Consider the following 26,521-nt stretch of genomic DNA (forward strand, 5'->3'; position numbering starts at 1 on the left):
TGACCTAGAAAGTTGTTCAATAGTGGTATCATATTGGAACCTATCTGGTGATATGATACGTGTAAAATGAGGTTATTAAGCAGTGAAGAGTTGTATGTTGCTCACTCACAAAGTTGAAATCATGCCACTTGGAATTTCACAAAACGTTACTAGTGCTGGCAATATAAACTTAAAAAAAAACCATAAAGAACAGTCAAGTTGTTTAATTAACATCTAAACAAACAACATTGAATTATCAAATTAACTAGACAATACTCGCCAAATCATTGTCTGCTTACAGTAGCGTTACTGTCCGGAATTCTAGCGACATGTTCCGCACATAGTATCCTTCCTGCTTTCGCCATATTTTAATACTTGAACTTGGCTCACCGTGGACCCACCCATGGTTCATCCTTCGCCGTCACGCACGATCTCCTGCACACTGCCGTTCAAAAAGCTCAAGTGCTTGCACTATATTCTACGTTTTGTAGTCATAGAGAACTACCTGTCTTATAAGCGCTTTGTAAGTGGCATATTTTAGCAGCCATTAACGAAGATGTCGAACGCTACCCCATTACCTTGAATGCCATTAATCCGATTCCTCCGAATCTCATTAAACTGCGGAAATGTCATCCAGGGTAATTGTGCATTCGGGACAACAGCCGGCTCTAGGTCTGGACTTCAGGGAGATGGAATTCGGGGTAATGGGTTTCGGAGTTATGGGGTAGAATCGCGACACAGCAAACCCGCCTATTCCGAGACAGAAAGCACCACCTGGAAGAGCCGAAATGCCGAACGATGATGTTACTGTACCGTTCTCAAGAAACGCAAAAATTTTGTTAGAAGCTCAGCGCATCCCACAAAGGCTTCATACTGCGAGCTGAAGTCTGCAGGGTAAAGAACGGGAGCAACTTGGTGAGGTGATCGAAAGGTGGAAGCAGCACTACGATGAACACTTGAATGGCGAAGAGAGCACAGGCATCGAGGTTCAGGACAGCAAAGATGATGGCTACGTTAGCACACACAGACAGTGGAAACCAATCAGTTCCCGCAATGGGGGAAGTTAAGGATGCCATTTAAAAGCTTAAGAACAACAAGGCCGCTTGCGTGGATAGTCTTTTTCTTTCTGGCGTTACGTCCTCAATGGGACAGAGCTTGCTTCTCAGCTTAGTGTTCTTATGAGCACTTCCACAGTTATTAACTGAGAGAGCTTACTATGCCAATGACCATTTTTGCTTGTGTATATCGTGTGGCAGGTACGAAGATACTCTATGCCCAGGGAAGTCGAGAAAATTTCCAACCCGAAAAGATCCTCGACCGGTGGGATTCGAACCCACAACCCTCAGCTTGGTCTTGCTGAATAGCTGCGCGTTTACCGCTACGGCTATCTTGGCCCCATGATGCGTGGATAGTATCGCAGCCAAATTCAAATGGATGGGCCCGGAGAGGTTGGCATTTTGTCTGCATCGGCTTGTAGTCACACGGCAACGCGGATCTACTTCAACCTGAGTTGTTTCAACGCAAAGCCGTAGTTGAGGCCAATAAACCAAATTTGGTTAAATTTAAAAGGCCTCCATAAGGTACTTTGACTTTTAAGACCTGAGAAAAATATACTTAAATGTAGTTTGATTGAACGCAAAATTGAGTTAAGTCATCCCATTCTTCTTCTTTCTGGCGTTACGTCCCCACTGGGACAGAGCCTGCTTCTCAGCTTAGTGTTCTTATGAGCACTTCCACAGTTATTAACTGAGAGAGCTTACTATGCCAATGACCATTTTTGCTTGTGTATATCGTGTGGCAGGTACGAAGATACTCTATGCCCAGGGAAGTCGAGAAAATTTCCAACCCGAAAAGATCCTCGACCGGTGGGATTCGAACCCACGACCCTCAGCTTGGTCTTGCTGAATAGTTGCGCGTTTACCGCTACGGCTATCTGGGCCCCTATCCCATACTTGAGAATAATGCATTTACCCAAATTTAGCCTATTGGGCCAAACTACCCCCATTAGGTAGGTGGGGAAGAGTGAGTGAGAGAGAGAATACCTAGTGATTTTGAGTTGAGAGAATAATCGAATATACTTAATTTTGAGTAAAGTCAACTAAAAAATTAGGTAAAATGTTTTTTTTTTCGTGCGGAATCTGAGAGACGACACAGCTACCAGAGCAATGGAAGCTATTTAGGCGCTATTTGTGCCATATACAAAACAGGCGACAAACTGCTTTGTGAAAACTGAATCTATGACATTAGGTCGAAAGACATTTGGTCGAATGAAATTTAGTCGAATGACGTTTGGTCGAAAGTACGTTTGGTCGAATGGACATTTGGTCGAACAGTTTTAATTGCAACAGAAAGCATATGACATTTGATCGTACCAACATTATGTGGAAAGGATATTTGGTCGAATCTAAGTAGTATGAAAACAAAGATTTACGTTTAGTACGATTATCGTCGGAAGTAACATTTTGTCAATAATACACAGAATGGTTGAATAGTAGAAAAAGGTATCAGCCATTTAACCAACAATCTATATGCGATTGGCAAAACTTTGTTATTAAATTTGATGGACCCTACACTCCCAACATATTGATCAAGCTGGATTTATAAGCTAATCTTATATGGAAGCAAGCCGACTTTTGTCACCTCAATCACCTCGTCTTTCTTTGCCCGGTGCATAATTTATTTATTTATTCATATTTTATGTATTTAAAGCTTCTACCGCAAATCCTGTTAGGCAGCTTCCATTTATTCTTCTTCTTCTTTCTGACGTTACGTCCCCACTGGGACAGAGCCTGCTTCTCAGCTTAGTATTCTTATGAGCACTTCCACAGATATTGACTGAGAGCTTACTATGCCAATGACCATTTTTGCATGTGTATATCGTGTGGCAGGTACGAAGATACTCTATGCCCTGGGAAGTCGAGAAAATTTCCAACCCGAAAAGATCCTCGACCGGTGGGATTTGAACCCACGACCCTCAGCTTGGTCTTGCTGAATAGCTGCGCGTTTACCGCTACGGCTATCTGGGCCCCACGTCCATTTATTACGTAACGCTAAAATTGGAAATTGTTGGCACCCTCCCTTTCTGTAACGCTTTTTGTATGAAAAATTTCAAATTTTTGTATGAGCCGTAACGCTAGAGCCTACTCCCCCCTCCCCCTAGAGTGTTACGTAATTAATGGATGCCGCTTTATTCATCAGAGGTCATCAACATCGTCAGCAAAGCCATATATTTGCAAAGCCAATCGCTCATAAATAGAGTTATCGATATTTAACATTCACTTCGCCGTAAGGGTTTCCAAAAGCAAATTTTTCCTGTCGTTTCGTTTAAATCTTACCCTCGTCCGTCAGCTGCAAGACTCGGAATTCAAAGAAAGATCCCGAGCACTCTCTCCAAATGCTTCTATCAGATGAAGGTCAGCAGTTCATTACGAAGAACGATAATATTTGAAAAGAATTATGAATTTTAAAAAATCAAAAAAGTCACATCGTTGAGCAATAAAATAACTTTGGGAGCAGTTTTTCAAAGAATGATGTCATTTTAAAAGAATAATAAATTCACTAGAACTAAATATTTTAGTCAATGTAGCTTTTAAAAGTTTATTTGTATAATCATTGAAATCCTAGATATTGGCAGAACTTCAAAACACAAACGAATAGATTTATGAAATTTTAAAATATACACAAAATTTCCCATTTTTCATTGAATGACAGGTTCAGATTGTTAAAAAGAATACGTAAACTTACCAACTTTGCAAAACTTAGTCAATAGTAGTCAATTTTATTAAATGATCTTTCAATAAACCTTTCAAAAATATGCTTTCGAGTAAATTACCGTTCAACAAAAACGAAATGTTCTAAAGCTTTTCGACCAAATGACCGTTCGGCCAATTGTCCCTTCGACCAAATATACTTTTGACCAAATGACATTCGACGAAACCAAATATCATTCGACGAAATGTTCTAAAGCCGTAAAAACTATCACCGTCTACAAAGTGCTATCCCAGATAATCTTCCGTCGTATAGCTCCCATAACAAAAAAAATCGTGGGAAATTATCAAGCGGGATTCATCGATGGCCTAAATGACCTAATTCATCCATCCCAAGGAATCTATGACATTTGGTCGAAAGACATTTGGTCGAATGACATTTGGTCGAAAGTACATTTGGTCGAATGGACATTTCGTCGAATGGACATTTGTTCGAAAATGTTTAGTTGTAACAGGAAGCATATGATATTTGGCCGAACCGACATTTCGTGGAAAAGATAGTGGTCGAATCTAAATAGTATGAAAACGAAGGTTTACCTTTTACCCGTAACGCGGGTAGATCACCTTTTCGTGGTGCGTTACGGGGTAAGATCTACCAATTTGAACCCTAGTCTCATCTTGTTTGTCGAGCTAGGGTAATATGTTCTGGTAATTCAAGGATTCGCGGTACAAAGTCCTTGTTACTGGCAAAAGTTTCTGAAAATTAATCTATTTTACCTAGCAGATGATTAAAGACTCGGAGTTGGTCAGTCCCGAGACTACACTTGAAGCCAGGATAACAATCATGAGTATTAACTCAACAAGGACTGTAAGTACTGGTAATTCAAGGACTCACGTGAATTCTGATTACTAAACAAATGTTCTAGCTTGATTCGGTTTTGCTGCTAGTATAAAGCCCCTTTTTTCTAGTATTTTTCTGGGACTAAACTAAAAGCGAAACAAGGATGGGACTAGAGCTCCGTTGCATGGTCAAATATCAGTAGTACCGATTTGGTTTCTCAGAAATTTAATCGATTATGTTTGCTAAGGGGCGCGCCTTCGCTGAAATGTAAATTTCTATGAAGGGTGTAAATAGCGGGACCTTTTCATCATAGTCGATTTGTATCAATATCTGAGGAATCAAAACAAGAACTGTACAGAAATCTATGCTTCATTACCTATCAATGGAAATGGAGTAATGCGACATGCACTATACACTAAGGATACGGGTAATGCCACAATACATCTAAATACTGGTCGCAGTGGCGCATACGAACAGGAAAAAAAGGTTTACCTTTAGTCTAACTATCGTCGAGAGATTAACGACAAAATGCTGTTAATACAAAAGTGATTGAATAATTGAAAGAGTATCAGTCATTTGACCAATATTCCATATACGCAATCCCACTTTTGACGCCTCAGTCAACTCGTCTTCCCATAGATTTGCTTAAAGAATATTATTAAGCTGGAAGTCACAATAAGCCAATTGGCCATAAGTAGAGATACCGACACCTAAAAATCACTTCGCCATAAAGGGTTTGCTCAAACAAAATTTTTCCTTCCGTTTTATTCCTAATTTCCACATCAAAAATCTTACCCACGTCCATAAACTGCAAGACACGTAATTCAAAGAAAGATACCGAGTACTCTCTCCGAATGCTTCCATCAGGTGAAGATCAGCAGTTCATTACGAAGAATGGTGACATTTCAAAAGAATAATAAATAATAAAAACATTATGTTCACATCGTGGAGCAATAAAATAACATTTTTAGTAGTTTTTTTCAAAGAATGATGAAATTTTCAAAGAATAATAAATTCATTAGAGATAAACAGTTCAGGCAATGTACAAAAAACCTACATCTGAAACTAAACGTCATTCGACCAAAATAAATGTTTCAAAGCAATTCGACCAAATGTCCTTTCGACCAAATGTACTTTCGACCAAATGTCATTCGACGAAATGTCCTAAAGCCCATCCCAAGGCGGCATACGAGGCTGTAGGACATTTAGTCGAAAGACATTTGGTCGAATGACGTTTGGTCGAATGATATTTAATCGGAAGTACATTTGGTCGAATGACTTGAGATTGATTGAAAAATCGTTTGCTTCAACAGATATAAAACCGCACTAGAGTTTGTGCTCAATGAATGATCTCAAGTTTATGTTGGGAAAACATAGTTTCCATTAGAATCAATAATGGTCTTTCTGCTTAATAATTGTTACCGACTCTTTACAACGTAATAAGTATGTATACTAGTATATCAAGAGGCATTAGCATTATCAATTAAAAGACGGGACGTTTTGTTTTACCTAACTTTGTACTAGTTCAAGGGCAATTGTGTCAAATGCTATAAAATTATGTTTATCACATTTATTATTTAATTAGCAGATTTTAAATTCTATATGAAATAGTATCCTATTTATTCACACTTTTTAATTATGATGCGTGGTATACGGCTAACCAGCCGAAAAACTAATCATTACATCCCAAGTAACATTTTGAGTTTTTTCATTTACTACAAGCTGTTGTTACCACCATATCGTTAAAACTCATTTTAGAACTTATTAGTCTTAATAACCTTAATAAACCTTTGCTTAAACTCTGTTAAGCCCGAAAAGGCCCACACTACAGGAGGTTGTTAAGACTATACCTTAAACCCGTTTCTAAACTTCTTAGTTTTGTATCGTATGAATACATCTACCCTTGTAGTATGGTATAAAACATTCATAAGAGCTATTGTATTGTATTATTGAGCTCAACTAGCGGTATTAAATCTTTTACGATATCCTAATACACAGAATAAAACCAATGTTAAGAGCATATGATTGAACAAACACCAACCAATAATTTGTTTATAAACCATAACCTTTTTTTGATATTGAAACCATCATGATGTCTGCCGACTCATAATAATAAATTAAAATAATCATTTTTTGCGTGGCAGAAAATTTTCTTACTAGCGCGTGAAATTCCTGCCAACAAAAATTTACTGGTGGAATGACATAAAATTTTTCGATTTACAGCAACGCGCCACAATTACGACATCATTATTGGCTATCCAATATTTTACTCCATTCCATTTTCAGAATGATTTCATGCTCATCTCAATCATAAATTGGAATTTCCCACGCATATTGTAATTATCAATCCGAAACGGCGACAATAAAAATGGATTCCATCCAGTTAAATCTTGCTGGTCTTGTCTGGGATGGTTTAAGATCAATTGGTGATTATTCCGAACAATATAATCATTCATAAACGCTTTTGATCTTAAGAACCCGTGCGCAAAACCCTCACTGGCTAAAATATTCCTAAACCAGAATATTTGTTCTGCACTAAGACAAATTGGTTTTTTGGGAGCCTTGACTTAAACTTAATGCACTCAGGAAAGCTAGTGCTGTCAAAAAGGTCAATAAATCGGAAGATTCGATATTGTGATGTAATTAATTTTATTAAATTTGTGCCGTAATGTATCTGACTGTTTTATTGGAATGAATTATTATAATAAAGCCAGTCGTGCTTGATCGGTTGTATTGATGCAGAAAACGGTAAGTGATAAGTGCCTGAAAAATAAAAGCTTTTTTCGTGTAGCTCAGCTGTTGTGTGCAGCATATTTGTCCCACTAGAACGGGAAGTTCAGGCAAGTATGGGAAAAATATGCGATATTCTGTTAATTCTTCGAGAGGAATGTTTGTCATTTCTATGTTTGCGTTCTATTTAATCCATAATCAACTACGTGATTATCATTATCAACATAATGATATTGATACCCACACGTAGACTGCATTCCAATAACATGCATCAGACAGTCGAGATTTAAGAAGGCTTTAACATGACTTAGCGTAGTCTTAGAAGTTTTATTTATGCCTTGACAAGACAAGCAAGATGAGGTTTTAAGTATAGGTTTTAATAGACACTACACAGTTCCTTCAAAATACAATTTATTATCAAAAAATGTGGCCAGCAAATAAGTTTTAACAGGAGCTCTTATAGATATCTACAAAGCATTTTAAAGTGGGTTTTACCGAAAAGAACGTTTGGCACTTTGCAATGCTTTATTAAACCTGTTAGGAATACATCTCTAATAAAACCTCTAAAATAACATCTAAGATCAAAAAGCACTGAAATTGTTACTTGGGATATACTTTGCAATTAGATTAAATGGACAAATTGATGTGGAATTTTCGAAAAAGTTACACGTCTTCTCGGTGAGAATCGAGCTCACGACTCCCTGTTTACTGATTGGGCGCATTACCCCTACATTACACCACTACGAGAGGACTCATGGACACAGAAGTCAAGCTGTATTCGAACTGTGACAGATTTATTCACTCGCCTGCAACGTGAAGCAAGGAAAGTCGGACTGGTAGTGAATTCGTCAAAAGCAAAGTACATGCTGACATGGATTCTACCCCATTACCCCGTATGCCATTTCCCCGAATGCAATCACCCCGAATTCCATTACCCTGAATGTACTAGTACCCCGAATTCCATCACCCCGAAAGCTATTTCCCAGAATTTACAATTATCTTGACATGATAATATTGATGACATTTCTCCACGATATTGGAATTCGGAGTGATGGGTCGTTCGGGGTTTTGGAATTCGGGGTAACGGCGTTCGGGTTAATGGCATTCGGGATAATGGGGTAGAATCGCTGACATGGGATCATCCATAAACCACGAGGTCATTTAGGGGGGAAAGGGGTTCTGGCCAATGATCACGGTCCATACAAATTAAAAAAAAAACTTGTGTGGACAAAAGACCATGAGGGAAGGATGGGAGTTCTGGAAATCCAAAAAAATGACGACGTGGATAATGGACGATCCTTTTGTGGAACTGAACTCAATAGGTTCACCTTGGAATCATTGTCGCGTTAGACGGGAATACTTCTAAGATGCTGGATGAGTTCGCCTGAAGACGGCTGAAAACAACGTTAGTCGAGGAAGCCGACCCGACACAAATCACTTAACTAGCGGGGGCCTCTGGAGTCGACCCTTCTGATGGTCGTGGAGGACCTGCAAGCTTCAGGGGTTCTCGAATGTTGGGTTCTTATGACGATCTTCGGCAGTGTGCAGGAGAATGATGGGTGGTGGATAATAAAAGACCACGAGCTTGCCCATCTCTACGGTGAACGCAATCTCCTGAAGGTAGCTAAACATGGAAGGGTACGCTGGGCAGGGCATGTTGAAAGAATGTCAGACAACAACCCTGCAAAAACGGTGTTCGTTTCGAATGGCGTGTGGCACAGCGAGCTAGGTGGATATCCCAGGTGAACCAGGACCTAGAGAACGTGGATCGCAGCCGAGGATGACCATGGGCAATACGGTCATTACGGAAGGGAAGGAATGTTAGTTAGACAAACATTGTTACTAAAGACCGAAGAATCTTCTGTAAATCCACAGTTGTCTTAGAATGAATATTGAGTTAGTGGGATGAGGTCTGGGAGCCACGTATGGTTGGTGGTATGATTCATTATATATTCACGCCTCACCGGGTTCGTTATACAGTTAACTCTCCCTTACTCGATATTCTGTATCTCGATATCAAGTTAGAGAACCATAGTAAAAATTGATTTTCATGGCTAACTCGATGGTTCCTTGGATCGCAGTTGCGCTGGTTTTATGTTCTATAATTCGATACCTCCCTAACTCGATGGTTCCTTCAATATCGAGTTATGGAGAGTTGACTGTACTACTCGCTCGCTCCCCCAGAAGCCAGCGACACAATTAACGGGCTTTAGGACATTTCGTCGAATGACATTTGGTCGAATGACGTTTGGTCGAATGACATTTGGTCGAAAGTACATTTGGTCGAAAGGACATTTGGTCGAATGGACATTTGGTCGAATTGCATTGGAACATTAATTTTGGTCGAATGACGGCTAGTTGGACGGAAAAATGGTTGAAAGCTTATTTTGAACTGCTTCGTTGGAAGATAATTCTTTGGAATAATCTGAATCATTAACTTCGAATAACATTTTATGTAGTCTTAATTTTAAATTTCATACATCTTTTGATTTGTAATTTGAAGTTATGCCAAAATCTAGGCTTTCGATGATTATTCAAATGTAGTTTTTTTTTACATTGACTGAAATATTTAGCTCTAGTTATTTTATTATTCTTTGAAAATATCGTCATTCTTCGGCTGCTCATCAAGTTTATATTTCATTACTCAATGATGTGAACATAATGTTTTCATTATTTATTATTCCTTTGAAATGTAGTCATTCTTCGAAATTAACTGCTGATCTTAATCTGATGGACGAATTCAGAGAAATGAATTGCAGCTTACGGACGTGGGTAAGATTGTTGAATGCGGTAATCAGAATTAAAACGGCAGGAAAAAATTGCTTTAGAAAATCCTTCAGGACGAAGTGAATAAAAAACTACAAACTTTTAACACTTCACTTTAACAAAAAAAAATAAAATACTAAAATCACTTGTAAGGCGAGCAAATACCTTTTTAATTTGTAAAAGTGAAGTGTTAAAGTTTGTAGTTTTAAACAAACTCTAATAATCTCTCCCCTAAATTTAATATAAAAAGTGTAACGAAGTGAATGTTAGGTGTCGGTAACTCTACTTATGGTTAATTGGCTTATTATGACTTCCAGCTTAATAACATTCCAAAAACAAACATATGGCTTTGCTGGCAGTGTTTATGACATCCAGTGAATAACAGAGTTTGTTGCAGAAAATTGAAAATTAAGCTAATTCTATGTACCGGGTAAGTAAAGACGAGTTGACTGAGACTTCCATCTATGATCAGCTTATCTCGAATCGAGTTTGCAGTAGAAGCTTTGAATTATTACAAATGAAAATTGTGCTAATTCTATGTATCGGGAAAGAGAAGGCGACAAAATTTAGGATCAGCTTATCTCGAATCGCAGAACGGACCTGAACGAAAAAGCAGCATGAAAAGTCAAAAACCGCCAGAGGTTGATTATTATGTTGGGAGAGCATCCATCAAATTGAATAACAAAATGTTGCTAATCGCATAGAGATTATTGGTAAAATGGATAATGCTTTTTCGATTATTCAACCATTCTCGTATTAGCGACAAAATGCTACTCTCTAAATATGCTATGCTTTCTGTTGCAACTAAACCTTTTCGACCAAATGTCCATTCGACGGAATGTTCGTTCGACCAAATGTACTTTCGACCAAACGTCATTCGATCATATGTCATTCGACCAAATGTCTTTCGACCAAATGTCATAGATTCCAATTAACGGACCGAACACTACTGACTTGCTTCGTTAAGACAAAACAATCGGGAGCTAAGTTGGAGTATTTTACAAACGGGCAATAATTATGTCGGATCTCAGGTTAGTAACAAATTTATTTTTTGATTTCAGAAGATCAATACTTTATTTATGAAAAACTTTATCTTGCATCATATAGGTTCTTATGAGATATACTGGAGAGGTTCAAATAATAATTCTGAAAGGAAGCTGATTAGATGAGGTTTCTGGAAGGCTTTCGATAAGATCCCTGGTCGCTTTCTTATAAGTTGCCTGAAAGGTATTGTGATGTGAAATTGAGATAAAAATAGTGGTTTCTGTTGAGAACTCTGCAATGTTTCTGAAGAGAATCCTGGAAAGTTTGCATCAGAATCTTGAAAAGATTTTATGGGAATCCTGGAAGAATAATAATGAAAATTCGTGAAGGATTCTGCTGGTAACCCATGGAGTATTCTGATGAGAATCCAAGAAGTATTCTGACGACAATAATGGAAGGATTCTGATGATAATACTGAATGAAATTCCAGGAAGTTTTATGATGAGTACCATGAAAGAATTTTGAAGAGAATATTGAAAGTATTTCTGATGGTTCTGATGAAAATCCGGCGAGGATTCTGATGAGAATTCTTCAAGGAAACTGTGTGAGTTCTAATGAAAGTCCTGCAAAGAATCTGATGAGAATCCGGGAAGGATTATGATGAGAATTTTATAAGGTCTCATCAGAAACTTTCTAGGATCTTCATCAGAATCCTTTCAGGATACTCAATAGAAACAAAATTTTATAAACAAAGAATTGAAATTCCTTCATCAAAAAGTGGAGCTTTGTTACTAACCTGAGTTTCGGCATATTGATCGACCATATCCAAAATATTCCATTTCTGCTTCCGATAGTTTAACTTTTACGACACCGTAACATTCAATATTTCTCATGATGAGAATTTGCATAAAATTTGTATTTTTGTGCCACACTTGCTCCCGATGGTCATCTTTTGTCTACCCACTCGACATGTGATCATATACGTCACAGTATAGAACTAAACATTAGATTTAGGTTGGTTCTCCGGGATCGCATACTTGGAGATCCATTCCTCATATGTCTGGACACGTCAAATGCTCAAGCAATTATTGCAATAATTGGTTGGTGGTTTAAAAATGTTCCACATGAGATCTCAAGATTGAATACATACTGTACAGGTCGGACTCGATTATCCGGAGGCTCGATTATTCGGTGACTCGAATATCCGGGATTCGATTATCCGGAATTTTAGACTCGATTATCCGGAATTGGTTTTTTGATGTCTTGTTTTTCAAACTATAACAGTAGCTTCTGAAGGTTCAATTTTAGTTATGGGTGTAACATACATTGTTTGCATTCAAATTTTTAAGGATATATATCTGATGCTAAGAGAGTTCACTATAACAACAAAATACCATAAATCTCGACTCACCTGCCGGAAGACGTAATCCACATCGGTGTCATAGTGGCTGATATTGTCGCCACCCTGCAGCAAAATCAGCGCTGTTCCATCGAACTTACGCACCTTCCGCAGCTCCCCAATGACCTTTTCCCGGTTCTCGCGGAACATTGTCATCGGAATGGGCAAAGTTTGAGCTCCCATCCAGAATGCGGCTCCCTTATCGCTGGCGGCCATTGTTGCAATAGTTTCAGGTTACACTATAGGAGAATGTTTTCAAGCTGAAAATAGAGCGAGATAGGAACCGATACACAAATCGATTAGATTTGGCTTTTGCGAGGGAAAACAATCAGCTGCTTATTAAGATAAGTCCCAACTTGTTAGAAAACTGTTTACTAACGATTTTTAACGGATGTATGTTCCTGAGGAATGTCGCAACTGGAATGCTACTCTCCACGTCACCTGCCGGGCACTAAATAACAATTGAATGATTAAACCAGAGAGTGGCTTGTCGTCCCCAGCAAGTGATTGTTGAGGGCTAATCAAGTTGTATAATCAGTCAAGTCAGCTGATAGTCAACCGAGTCGCTTTCAATGGTCAATAGAGGGATTTGTGCCAACAAATCAATCATCGTCGTCGGTGAGAATCTCTTACTAGTGCTGCCAAGTGGTTCAAAATTCGCATGAAATCAAATTCAAGATATTCGTCCAGAGAAGAAATGAGTTCACAACAAATCTTCGCCGCCATCGCAAAGAAGACATCGCGTGTGTGATCATACAAACAGAGCCAAAATAAACAGTCCAAGTCGCGGACGCAAATCCCGCCTAAACAGAGCATCGCACGTTCAGCGAGGGTTTTTCGTGCGCTAATCCACTTGTAAACAGAAACACAAATAGTCACCATGAGTAAAAAAACGGTCGGGTAAGCGTTTCAAGGAAACAACGGCCGACATACGCCAGATGGATGTGTCAGGGACACTGAAGGGGGTTTGTTCTTGGACTTGCTAGTTCGAAAATGAATTCATCTAAATTTTGAGTTGTGGATATTTAGATATGTTTTCTAACTTACTAACTCACGCTTACACCATGCTATATTTAAAGTTTTTGAAGATCTGATCAGTTTCGCTTAATATTATCCAAGAGCTAATTGGAATACGTATGAAACATACACCAATTTATGTAGCAAACTTGACCTAAACACTTCTTTGCAAACGAAATTTGATATTGACTATGTTCTCGAAACATTAAAAAAATCCATCGTTGTAGTAAGGGGTATTCTCGATAGCAATACGTCAAGTGAAATTTGGATCTGTTATAAGCTTAGCTTAGCTTAGCTTCAATCTACACTTATCAATGGTTGCTATTCCGTGATTGACCGAAGTCAGTGAAGATGCACAAAGAATCAACTAGAAGTTCGGCTGAGATTGGTCATAATCTTCTTCAGTGTGCATAATTGAGTGTAACGGTGCCGGGCACGTTCTTGTAGTCAGGTGGGATTGGGAGAAGGAATGTTAGTGTATAACCAATGCTATTTGGAGACCGTGTTTACCTCTGCATCTCCACAAAGGTTACTGGGAGGCATGTTTGTCAATGGAGAGGATCGTCGGGTCGCAGAATTCACTTTGATAAGCGATTAGACCATGATACATTATTTGTGAGGTATAAACATGCTTTTAAATAAAATATTTGAATTGATAAGAAAAATAGAAGTAGAAGAAAATAATGTCGAAACTTGAAGTGACGAACCACTCAAAGCTTGTTGAACAAATAGTTAAACATAACATTCCTACAGCTGCCTGGACGAAAGCATATATTACCATATTTTACTCATATGGAAAGAAATAAAACTCGACTGGCTGGACCATCACAGCATACTCTTATGCCGACACTTACAGTGGCGATCCATTCAAAGTTTTTTTTTTCAATAACAAATAAATTATATATATATATAAAAACATCTGTAAAACATAAATAATTTAAGAATTAGAGTTTTTGTCAACACTCACAGTGACGAACCATTAATGATTTATTGATAAATCATATTTACGTCCCACCGTTGTAGCGAATAAATGTGCTCTTACAGATTTGAAGTGAAAGCATGAAACGAGCTCACCAATTGATCCTTCACCCTCGATTGAGCAGCCACAAGCAGCTTTCAGCTTTACTTAAAACCAGTGAATGAAATTATCGCGGAAATGAGACGAAAATAGGCATTTTTCAAGCAACCCGACAATTAGTTGCCGCCTTTATCTGCGAGAAACAGATTTCGTGAACTGCTATAATTGTTGATCATTCTACTGACGAAAAGCCAAGATCGATCCGATCATATGCACTGATCCAACTTTATCGGCTCTGAACTTATCGCGATAATTATCACAAGGGAAGTACTAAAAATGTTTGCCGCCGAAGGGGTTTGAACCCATGCTCATGAGCAAAAACCTTTTCAAAACGCGCGAGCATCATAATCACTCGACCACGCCAGTTGGACGGAGGGGGAGAAAAATTTGGTATATAAAAGCTACATGCGGAAGCGAAGGACACTCAAAACGACGAAACAAGAGTAGAAAAGAAGGAAGACAACTTTTCGTTGCTGGTGATGATATAAATTCGCTGCTGCAGATCTCGTGAGAGCACACTCTCACAGTGCTGGACGGGTAGGATATTATCGCACGTCTCTTTTAACCGGAAAATCGGCTTGAGCGATAGGCTTATGATTATCGCCGTAACCGATAATTTCACTCCCTGCTTAAAACATATAGACTAACTGAGAAACGCGATTCTTTTTCCGCACTCGCACCACGCGACCGCACACGATTGGTCTTGATTCCGTCGGTCACCCTAAAGAAGCATACAATGGAATCAAAAGATTACACACTAGGGGAAAAGCACTAATTTTCGACCTACAAGAATCCTGTGCCAAATTTCGGATTTTCATACAAAGTAGGCCAAAATCGTATGGATGGGTCGAAAATTGGTGCTTTTCCCCTATTTAATTAGGTAAAGAATGCATAGCAACGAAAAAGCCCATGTTGATCACATTGGCGCTTACGTCGAATATGCAAACATAGGCAGCGGAAAAAACTCTGGAAAATTTACAAAAAATGGACGAATTCCTCAAAGAATCTCCTGAGTATTTTTCAAGTAATTCCTGTGGAATTCGAATCGCTATGCCATCCTTCGCCGAAGACGCCATCTTTCAAAGTGGTCAGGATCCTGAGATATTCGCAAAACAAAAGTTCCATGCACACTAGACTACCTGGTGGCGCAATTTTACTTGAGCAGTGTTGCCAGCTACGACAAAATTTTGAACCCTTCATGAAAAACTGGATTACAGTTGAAGAGTATTGCTATGTTTCTAGGCATTCTATTTTTCTATTCCGACCCGACCGATTCTTTCTAAGACCCTTCGATAACGGTCGTAAAAAGAGGTGGGGGTGTATATCATAAGCCATTCATTTGTCTACTTCATAAAACACGCTATTTTATCATTGGTCCTATACTACAACAGTGTAACAAAAAAAAAACCATACTACATTCAGTACAATTATACCAATGGAAATAAAAAGTGTTTATATATTGGATACGGTGTAAGGAATTGTTCCAAGAAAATCCACAATAATTTATTCTGAAGTTTTAGAAGAAATTCGTTTATGGATTTTCTCTGGAAATACAACTAGAATTCCGAAAGGAGCACCTTCTCTAACATCTCATTCAGGAATTACTTTTGTAGTTCTTTCAAACGTATCTCGAGTAATTTCACAAGTCAAAATATTCAGTTCCTCAAATCGTGCCTTTTCAAATTTCATCAGAGACTCCATCCTGTGTTTCCTTCAGAAAATTCTGCATGATATTAGTCAGGGATTCAGTTTTTTTAATAGCATTAGCAATTTATTAAAATAATAGAAAAATCGTTGAGCGGGGTAATATTAGGTCATGAGGAAGACTTTGAGCCATTAAAGTAAACTAATATTAGATGTCCTGATTGAAAATCTAGGATAAAAATCTTAGAATAAAACTTCAAAAAACCACTGGAAGAAATGTATGCGCCTTTGGAACGTTATTGGGATGAGTCAAAAAGATGGTTGAATTCGTGAAGCTGTATTGACACGAATATGTTTATCAGAAGTCATCTCATAGATCATCTCTAGAAGTAGCCATTTTTGAGTTACTTCAAGTTGAATGCAAAAATGTATTGTTTAAATAATGCAATAGAATATTTTCATAAGTTATTCTTGATGGAGAATCAAAACCAATAGGTTTTATAAAGTGTAGGTTATTTGTCTCTCTACTGACATATTTTTCTTGATATAGAATAGCGAATAATTGATGTAAATGGCTTATTTTATGATGCTATTTGCAAGATTTCTCCTGGCATTCAGGCAAGGAAACATTCTGAAACTCGGGTTCTAAGAGGAATCGTAACAGAAATACCAGTTGTACCCCTGATTCATGAAGGGTTCAAAATTTTGTCGTAGCTGGCAACACTGCTCAAGTAAAATTGCGCCACCAGGTAGTCTAGTGTGCATGGAACTTTTGTTTTGCGAATATCTCAGGATCCTGACCACTTTGAAAGATGGCGTCTTCGGCGAAGTTGTTCAGTAACTCAAGGACTATCATTATTCTAGTCAAGAAATACGAGATTTTTTCACCATGCGGCGCTAGTGAACTTGAAAATTTTGTATTGCGGATATCTCAGGATCCTGACTACTTAGAAAGATGGAATCTTCGGCAAAGTTGTTCAATAGTTCTAGGACTATTATTATGCTAGTCAAGAAATTCTAGATTTTCCCACCAGACAGTGCAAGGCAGTTTGACGGTACTAGTGGGTATGATTTTTTGACAATAATCTCGAACTTCTTGGCCGAAATAAATTATTTTTATGAAGACGCCATCTTTCTAAATAGTCAGGGCTACAAGATATCTTTAGAATAAAAATTCCGTGCTCACTTAGTGGCAAAACTTCGAATCTCTCTGGTAGAATAATTATAGATCTTGGGCTACTAAACAACTTTGCCGAAAACGTAATCTTACTAGGTGTTCAAAATCATGAGATATTTGCAAAACAAAAGTTTCATGAACACTAGCGCTGCTTGGTGGCTAAATTTTGAATCTCATAGCTTTTATAATGATAGCGCTTGAACTAGTGAACAACTCCTATTTCTAAGTGGTCAGGATACTGAGATAACCGCAAAACAAAAGTGCCAAGCTAACTAGCACCGCCTGGTGGCAGAATTCCGCAATTCAATGACCACCACATGTTAGCCCTTAATCTACTGAACAAGTAGTACATACAAGAACAGGAAGTATTTCAAAGCAGGCATATAACACTCGTTATGCCAAATGTTTATTATGCCAAACGTCCCTATGCGAAATGGGACACCCCCAAAGAAATTAACAGAAGATTTAGTGGAAACATTTCCTGATATCCAACCGTGGATAATTTTCAGAGTAGTAGTATTGGAATACTCAAAGGTATCATGGTGCAAATTCTGGATAAACTACTTCAAGAAGGAATCACTTGTGGTGTATTTGAAGTTATAAGCAGTGCTGGAAAAGTTCGCATCACGAAGCAGCTCACGAGTGTATACCAACGCATAACGAGCATCAAAGACTCGGGAACTGGCTAGGTGTCAGTAAGTCCGCACCCGTCTGCTCGGGAGAACATGTCAAAAAAAGTAGCAACAAGCTCGGGAGCGTTTACTCGCGAGTAACTATGCAAGGTGTGATTTATTATGGTTTTGACAGACAAATTAATTGTATAACCATCATATCGACAGTAAACTACTAGTTTGTAGTCAAAAGCCCTTGAAAACCATAAATCTCGGAGGGGACGCAGCTTTTTTTTCCCAAAAGCACAATATGACTCTGAACAGCTCCGAACACGTTCGCGAATCACTTTTAGCTTCAGTTACTCGGGAGCCGACAGATGCGAGTAAACCAGTGCTCTGACGCTTGGGAGCGTTTGGTTTTGATATTGTTCCAGTTCAGAAGAAGTGTTCGCCACTTTCCATCACTGGTTATAAGTCCTTCAGAGTATTCCAGTATCGCTGGAGAAATCACTTGAAGGATTCTGAAGAAACACAAAATCTAGAAAAAAAACACGTTAAAGTATCTCAACAGATCTCTGAAGCATTTTAAATTTTTAACGAAGATTCGCAGCAAGCAGAAGAATAAAAAAAAATGAATTGGAGACCATTTTGGTTCTTAACCTCGTCGACTTAGAGACTTTTTGTAGACTTGCATTAAAATAGTGATCCAAGTCTCTAAAAGGAGACCTACTACCAGTCCTGCGAAAAGTATTAATAATCATCTTGGACCTCTAGTTTGCCAGAACAAAAGTTTTGGTGAATAAGGAATGCCTTTGATGTTGCTCGAACACTTTGGCCCTCGTCATTTTGATGGTAATCCAAAAAGGTAAATATGTTTATTGAAATAGTTAAAACTATATCACAAGGATTACCAGTGCGCACATAGCCCAAAATCCGTGTCCTGGATGCACTTCTGGTTGAGTTTTTCTGACGGGTCCCCATTCAATGGTGGATGATTTTGAAAATGAGTCCATCCCGCTACACACGATCGTTTCTTGTCAATCAAACACAACAACGACGACGACTCCTCCGGCGACAACGAACTACAGCCCGGCTGAAAATAGTTTCTCTTCTGTGACCGTAAGCAGAATCTTGGGAACAGGAGGCAGACAGACAGCTCCACTGGGAAATGACAAATTTGAGGACAGCGGCCTGGCGTGGACTTCGGCTGTGACCGTGTGTTGTATAGAACAATTTGACCGGCGATGGTAGAGGCGTTACATCGGCGACAGACATGGCGTTCTGAATTTCCGTCTAGAATAGACGATCCAATTTAGCACTAAAAATAGAGATTCGGTGTTCTACATGAGGAAAAGTGCTCTGTCGGATTCCGACACCGGATTTCACCGGTTATAATGGGAGAGAATGTTTTCTGCTGCAGACAGACGATAATTAATCTCCATGGGAGGTGGGACATCAATCTCGGGATAATGCAATGGGGAATAGTTTTGGTTGAATAAAAAAGCTATTATGTTACTCTTTCGGTGACTATTCAAACATCCATTTTTATTCTGCACCATTTCTCGGCTTCGATTCTGATTGTTTGATTTCTTCCTTCAATTTCCGATTTCTACGCGTTACATCACAATCTCTATCGTTTCGAATTTGAAATGCTAAAATATCGCCAATCTGTGAACCAAATCTTCACCAAATGTTTCGATGCGCACCATATCAGGGTAGTTCAAATAACGCAAAGTTTGTAAATTCCATCTCCTGTATTTTTTTAAACAATCTTCAAGATTAAAACAGAGTTCGGCCAATTTTTCAGCCATTTCCAAAGACGATGTGTGTTGGGATGGGATTCCAATGTGGATTTTGGAGCTTCATTCTGGGGTTTATGGACGAAAGGTCTAAAAGACAGAAGGTCGAAAGACAAAAGGTCGAAAGGACAAAAGGTCGAAAATGATTTGTATGGTGGGAAAATTTTCCTTCTTTAAAAATATATTTTCGACCTTTTGTCCATTCTATTTCTTCTTCGACCTTTTGTCTATTCGACCTTTTGTCTTTCGACCTTTTGTCATAGATTCTCTCAGTGTGCACCCTTAGATCTCAATATGGATCTTGGGATTCCAGGGTGGATTATGGCATTTCAGTGACAATGCTTTGATAACAGTGTTAATCCTGAGATTGTAATGTGGATCGTATGGTTTCAGTGTGGATCCTCTTTCACTAAGCAATACCAAGCTTGAATCCAATCGAAATGACAGAATTCACGGTATAATGGAATACAGACATACAGAGAGTTTTTTCATATGAGTTTTCATAAAAACCATCAACGTTTTGAAATTCTTACCAAAATGGGCGAAAATTTTGAAGTTTTTTATTTTAATCATAAATATCTCAAGGAAGATATGTGACATGAGATTTTCAAACTTCTTTTTTTTTGTAATTTGAACCACCCTAGCCACACAAGTTCCCATCCCAGCTCCGGTCGACGCAGCCTTATTGGAACGCCGAGGAATTGCACACGTAAACATGAGAACGCCACTGAGTCAGACCGCCGTCGCGGCCAAATGTTTACAGTGGCGCAAAATGCTAAAATATGCCTCGGCCAGCATAGAATGGCACCCGGAGGGGCCTTATTACGAAATCCGACCCGGTGAAAATATTGGGAGCGCCAATAGCCTCCGTCTGTGGGATTGTTTCGTTCAGACGCCGATATTTTTGAATAAACATTTGACCCGTGCACATATTGTGCTTCTCGGAAGTTTCACCCAATTCGAAGGCAAACTTTAATGTGGCGGATAAGCTATCATAAATATGCGATAATGGATAAGAGCCGCAGTTTTGGAGTGATTTCCCTATACTTAACAGGGAGTTTTGGGACAAATTCTTACACTTTCTTCCTTCCAGTGGATTACACTTGCCTTTGAAGGAAGCTCATTCTTCACTATGCTGTAAGCGACAATACACTTATATAGGTCAAAATACGCGTATCTGTCGAAGGATACAAACTCTAGTGAATTTAAATGGTATTCCACTAAACAGCTCGAAGATTTATTATCATCTTGGATTCGATGCTAAATTTATCAGCTATTTTTGTTGGATGTACACGTACGGAATCTGAAAAGAGTAGGGTTACCATCTGTCCTGATTTTTGAGTTTCTTTTGAGGTGTCTTGATTTATTTTTCAAGTTTAATTAACTAATTACTGAGGCGTCCAATTTGAAAATGGTCTTCGACAAAATTGTAGCTGATTATTATATCTCACAGTATCAACGTAGTTCTAATCCCCAAGGACATATGGGAAAACACTATGATCGATTGAATAATTTGCTTGCATTTCCCATAGTAATTCCCATATAAACTTTGAAGGGCTTGTGCAGTCTCAGTTTTCATCCGAATGAGCTCAAATTTTGGGAGGATACTCAGAATTTGATCTTCAATCGAATGAGCGGTGTGGAGTAAAAACGATTTTTTGACCCACTCTAGTATGTATATTTATTTTATGAACTTATATATGGAATTGAAACTTTCATCGAGCTTAAGACCAACGAAACTGTCTTTCACAATGATTACATATAAAAATAATGTACCCTAAACAACAAAAATTTAAAATAAAAAAAATGTTCGGGATCCCTCGGTGGATTTTTTTTATGGAACACGTCAAATGAAAGCTAAAACATATATTTTCGAATATTGAAAGATGCCTATTTTTTGTGATAAACCTCTCCCATATACACACCGTGACACGTGTTAGTAATTAAAAAAAACTATCGCTAATACATCAAAAGTTAATGAAAGGTGTTGAAACCTACAGCTAAAATATCACAAACAGTTTAAAACCTTCAAGCTAAATAGTACCGATCTTTGTTTGTCATCACCCCAACAGTTGGTAATTAGACATTATCGAAATAAAGTATATATCACCTCAGCTAGGTTACCATTGGTTAAAACGTACGACGTAGACCAACAGCTAGGAGCTTTAAGACCTCGCAAGAATACCTGGACCAAAGCGATTCGTATCAATTTCCTTCCACGAGCCCAATGGCTGCGTTGGTTGGTGGCTGCTTTGACACTACTCCACTAGTCCTCAATAGGGTCTTCGGTAAGCTCTTCCTCATCCGGCAATGCTGGTCATTGGCGTAGGAACAGGGGGGGCCAGGGGGGCTTGGCCCCCTCCAGAATCATCCAGGCCCCCCCCCCCAGAATTTTTGATTATAATAAAAATACAATTTAAAAATAACGATTTAACATGAAGCAAAATCTTTGGAATCAAAAAATGACTCTTATTATTAAAAAAATCTCTTCAGTAGTTACGTTATTTTAGAGAAAACATCGCTTGTCTTACACAGCATCAGCGTGGTGGTTCTGACTTCGGTGAATCGCGCGAAAACCGAAAGCTTAACCGTCTGGCTGTCGATCGATTGGTTACTGTTAGAACTAGATTCTTGTTGGATGCAATAAGTGCAATTTTTCGAAATTTCTGCTGCAAAAAAAACCGTGATACAAAAAATCGTCAGTATTCTGGAGATTTGATTAAAAAAATTGTTTTATTCTGAAAAATGTTTCAGCACAAAGCAGCATATTCCCTGCATCCTGATTACTCTTTTTTGTTTTTGAGGATACCCTGCTTCAGGTGTCCGGAGATGATAATTTCCCTTATGAGAATTCACTAAAGAAACCCATATATTTACTTCAACTCGTATTATGTTCAAAAAATAATTGAAAAAATAGAAAAAAAAATACTAAAAAAATTTCTTAGACAATACATAGGGGCAGAATGGCAGAAATTTAACCTGGAGTGAGAAAATGTTACGAAATCGACCATAGTGTTTCATTCCAGCAATAAATTCTCTTAAACTATATTTTTCCAAGAAAAGTTATTATTTCATTTGTCATTTTAATAATTTCCAACAGATTGTAGCCATTTTTTATAACTTTTCGATATGCTTTATAGAATTGCAATACAATCAAATTCCTCAAGGAATGTTGAAAGGTGGCTTTAGAAGTTTTGCAATTCTCTTGGAAATTTGTTGATTAATATTGTATGTGGGACTTGTTCATACTTTCAAAGCAAATTCCTCCTGATGGGCATCCATTCCTTCTATGTCTTTTTTTTTTAGAAAATTGATTCCGAAATATGTTTCCGGATTTACCTAAACATGTTACTCTATCTATCAAAAATTCAGTTTTCCCTCGCAATTTCTCCAAAAAACATTATTTTGTCAAATCCAATATTGAGATATTTCGCTAAAAATACTACTAGAAATTCTGCTGTGATTAATTTTTCAAATAGTTTTCCCATATATTTTATTACAAATTCTTCAGCGAAGTTCATCAAAAATCCTTGAGAATTTTTTCCAAAATACTTCACAAATTTCGTCAAAAATTATTCTATGTTTTTCATTCTAGAAACTTTGCTTTAAATCCCTGGGTTGTTCAAGAATTTAAAAAAATGGTTTTGAAGCGTCTCTTGCCTTCGAATCTTCAGAGGAAATTTGTTCAAAACCCCAGTAAAACTTTTGCTTCAGAAATTAGCATGGCGGTAAAGGAATCTGTGGAGAAACATGAAGCTGAATAACTGGAAAGGGGGAAAGGATTTATTGTGATATTCATAAAAAATTGTATTGATGTTCCTTAAAACACTTCTTCAGAAATAGTTTTACCAATAATTGTCACAATTTATATTCTTGGATGCAATACGAGGGCGGCATTCTTAGAGGCTCTCTGGCAGAGTTCTAGAAATCCAGAAGTCCAGAAGGATAGATTTCTAGGATAATTTCTAATGGATGGAACTTCTTGAGAAATATGTTTTATTTGTTAATTCATTGAAAAGGTTTTGAATAAAATAGATTATAAATTATTTTTTATTGTGCTATTGCACATCTATTAGTCTACCTGCTTCAACATTTTGTAGGTTCTTGTTCCTTCGCATGACGCTTTGAAGAACTTCGTGCGAAACATTTACCATACTCCGAAAAGCAACATTTCAAAGAATCTAAGAAAAGGTAAACTACCGGAGGTTTAAAAAGTTACCGATTTTTTATACGTATGGTTCCTGATTTTTGAAAATCCAAAATTCTTCAACAAATTTTCTGGGTAATGCAAAAATTTTTCTTAACATTTTAATTTATTCAAATCTTACATTACAAATTTTACCAAAACAATCTACAGTAATATTACTAAAAAATACCGGCAATATTTTCGCGTCAAACTTCTTCTTCTTCTTTCTGGCGTTACGTCCCCACTGGGACAGAGCCTGCTTCTCAGCTTAGTGTTTAATGAGCACTTCCACAGTTATTCACTGAGAGCTTACTATGCCAATGACCATTTTTGCATGTGTATATCGTGTGGCAGGTACGAAGATACTCTATGCCCTGGGAAGTCGAGAAAGTTTCCAACCCAAAAAGATCCTCGACCGGTGGGATTCGAACCCACGACCCTCAGCTTGGTCTTGCTGAATAGCTGCGCGTTTACCGCTACGGCTATCTGGGCCCCGCGTCAAACTTCTACAGTGCTGAAAAATAATTGATAAAAGACCATTCAAAAAAAAAAAAATTGTTTGTAATTTCTAAAGGTAGGAAAAAATGTTTTTTTTTTCTAGTTGAATATGTTTACCATAGTATAATAAAACTTCGGAGTTCATACAAAAAATTATCTATGCTTTTAGTTACAAAGTTTTTCAGTAAAAATTCCACCTGTTTTAACGCCAATCGTTTTCTACTATGAAAAACGAAGAAACAAGATAAAGCATTTTAGTAAATCATACAAGGACAATTTAAGGTTGTCTGTGAGGTACATTGTTAACATGTTGCAGAAATTCTACGGTTTAATTTTTGCATTTAACGACAAGGATTTAGTAAATTTTTCACAATTATAGTTAATTTACAATTATTCATATAATTACCAACAAAAGTTCTTTCAAATCTTTTTTGTATGTGTTTTTCTAGAAATCTGATATGGTGTGATTCGTATAGGAATTTGTAAAGCAATCTCTAAAAATATTGAAATATTCCTGGAGTAGTTTTTGAACCTAAAAATAGACGGTGGATAAATTTTTAAATGTTATGTTCGGAAGAATCCTGAGATTACCATTCGGAAAAAATGGAGTTATTTCTAGAACCTGACAAAATACTTGATGCCAGAATGGAAATCAAGTATTTTAAAATTGTTTAACAAGTTCAAGAATAAATAGAAAAATCCAAGTAAATCTGATGAGAAATATCTTCAAAAAATTCCCAAAAGAATTTTAGTGCGGTTCAAAGAAAAACAAAAAAACTTTGGAAAATACTAAGATAAATCAGGGAAACAATAATATAATTCCTCAGGAAATCCCTGAACAAATGACTCGGGAAATATTTAAGTATTTTTGCGGAAGAGTTTTTGAAAGAACAGTAGAACGTATTCTGCTGGGAACTTTATAGGAATTTTAGAATCCTTAATCATCTCTTAGATAAGCATTTTTAGAAAATAACAAAACATATTTTCGAGGGAGTTTTGAAGCATCCCGCTGTTTGATTTTAGAGAAATATAAAAAATAATTATCTGTGAAGAAATGCAGATAAATCTGCGGAGAATTTATTTGAAAAATCATTAACAACATTTTCCCAATTGAGTTCTTTTTTGGAATATTACGAGAAATCCTTAGAGTAACACCTGGAAAAACCATTTTTTTTTGCAGGAAATCTGGATAATTTTTGCTGCGATTTTTTCAAACAATCCTGTATAGAAACTTTAGGAAGAACTTCAAAAGCAAAGTTGGAAAAAGTGTTGGAATACTCTGTGAAGAATCCGTGGGATGAGTTTTGGCTTGGTGATCTTGAAAACATTTTCAGTGAGACTCTTAGAATTTTTTGTACTTCTTTTTGGAGAAATCCTCAGTTTATCTTGAAAATCATAAACAACTTAATAATGAAAAATTGGAGGATGCTTTAAACTTACAATTGGATTTTATATGTAATAAGTACGTAGAAGACCTTCCAGGAGAAATGGTTAAAAGAAGTTCTAAAGCATTCTCTGACAGCATTTTCTGGTGAGATCAGACAGTCTGGGAATAGTTTTCCGTGAAAATCCCAGGACGTACCTAATACGTGAAAACTGGTAAGAGAGCTCTTGAAGAAATAGTGGAAGAATCACAAATACTTGTGAGTATTTTTTGCTAGAATTCTTGAAAAATTTTCGACTGGATTACTGGATCTTTTCCGTAGCGAAAGTTGAAATTTTTAAATATCACTGATGTGTCCGGAAATGAGACAAAATAACAAATAAATAAAATCAATACTGTTAAAACTACGAGATTTGTTAAAATCTCGATTATTGTGACCAGGATTGGAAAAAAATCTGAAATTAATTCTACAGTAGCCAAACAAAGTCAATCGCAGTCAGCAAAGCCAGTGAAACTCACGCCTATCGCTGCTGTAGGAAAAGAGCCTTGAAAATTGCAAACACCCGTTGCTAAGGGCAACCCAAAATTACTGTAGAAAAATGTTCTATTTCCCACTGCATTTCCCGCATTTAGAGCCTTCAATTACTCTAACGATTTAGAAAATTCATGCACGCAACATAGGCTACTCGATGAGAATCACGTTTTTGAACTACTGTACTGG

The 26,521-nt window shown here is 37.5% G+C and overlaps 1 protein-coding gene across 3 annotated transcripts in view; it reads right to left on the reverse strand.

Moving 5' to 3' along the window:
• Positions 1–26,521, reverse strand: part of LOC5571208 (xaa-Pro dipeptidase) — a 365,701-nt gene that overhangs the window by 120,741 nt on the left and 218,439 nt on the right. For 2 of the 3 annotated variants that reach the window (XM_001659532.2, XM_021852482.1), the window contains one exon: positions 12,419–12,666. In XM_001659532.2, coding sequence (XP_001659582.2) covers positions 12,419–12,622 — 204 coding nt within the window. In that variant the 5' untranslated portion in view covers positions 12,623–12,666. Of the gene's footprint in view, positions 1–12,418; positions 12,667–12,785; positions 12,917–26,521 lie in introns of those variants that run through there. The other variant, XM_021852481.1, reaches the window with a different exon arrangement.

The sequence above is a fragment of the Aedes aegypti genome, chromosome 3 (assembly GCF_002204515.2).
Source record: "Aedes aegypti strain LVP_AGWG chromosome 3, AaegL5.0 Primary Assembly, whole genome shotgun sequence".
NCBI classification, from domain to species: Eukaryota; Metazoa; Arthropoda; class Insecta; order Diptera; family Culicidae; genus Aedes; species Aedes aegypti.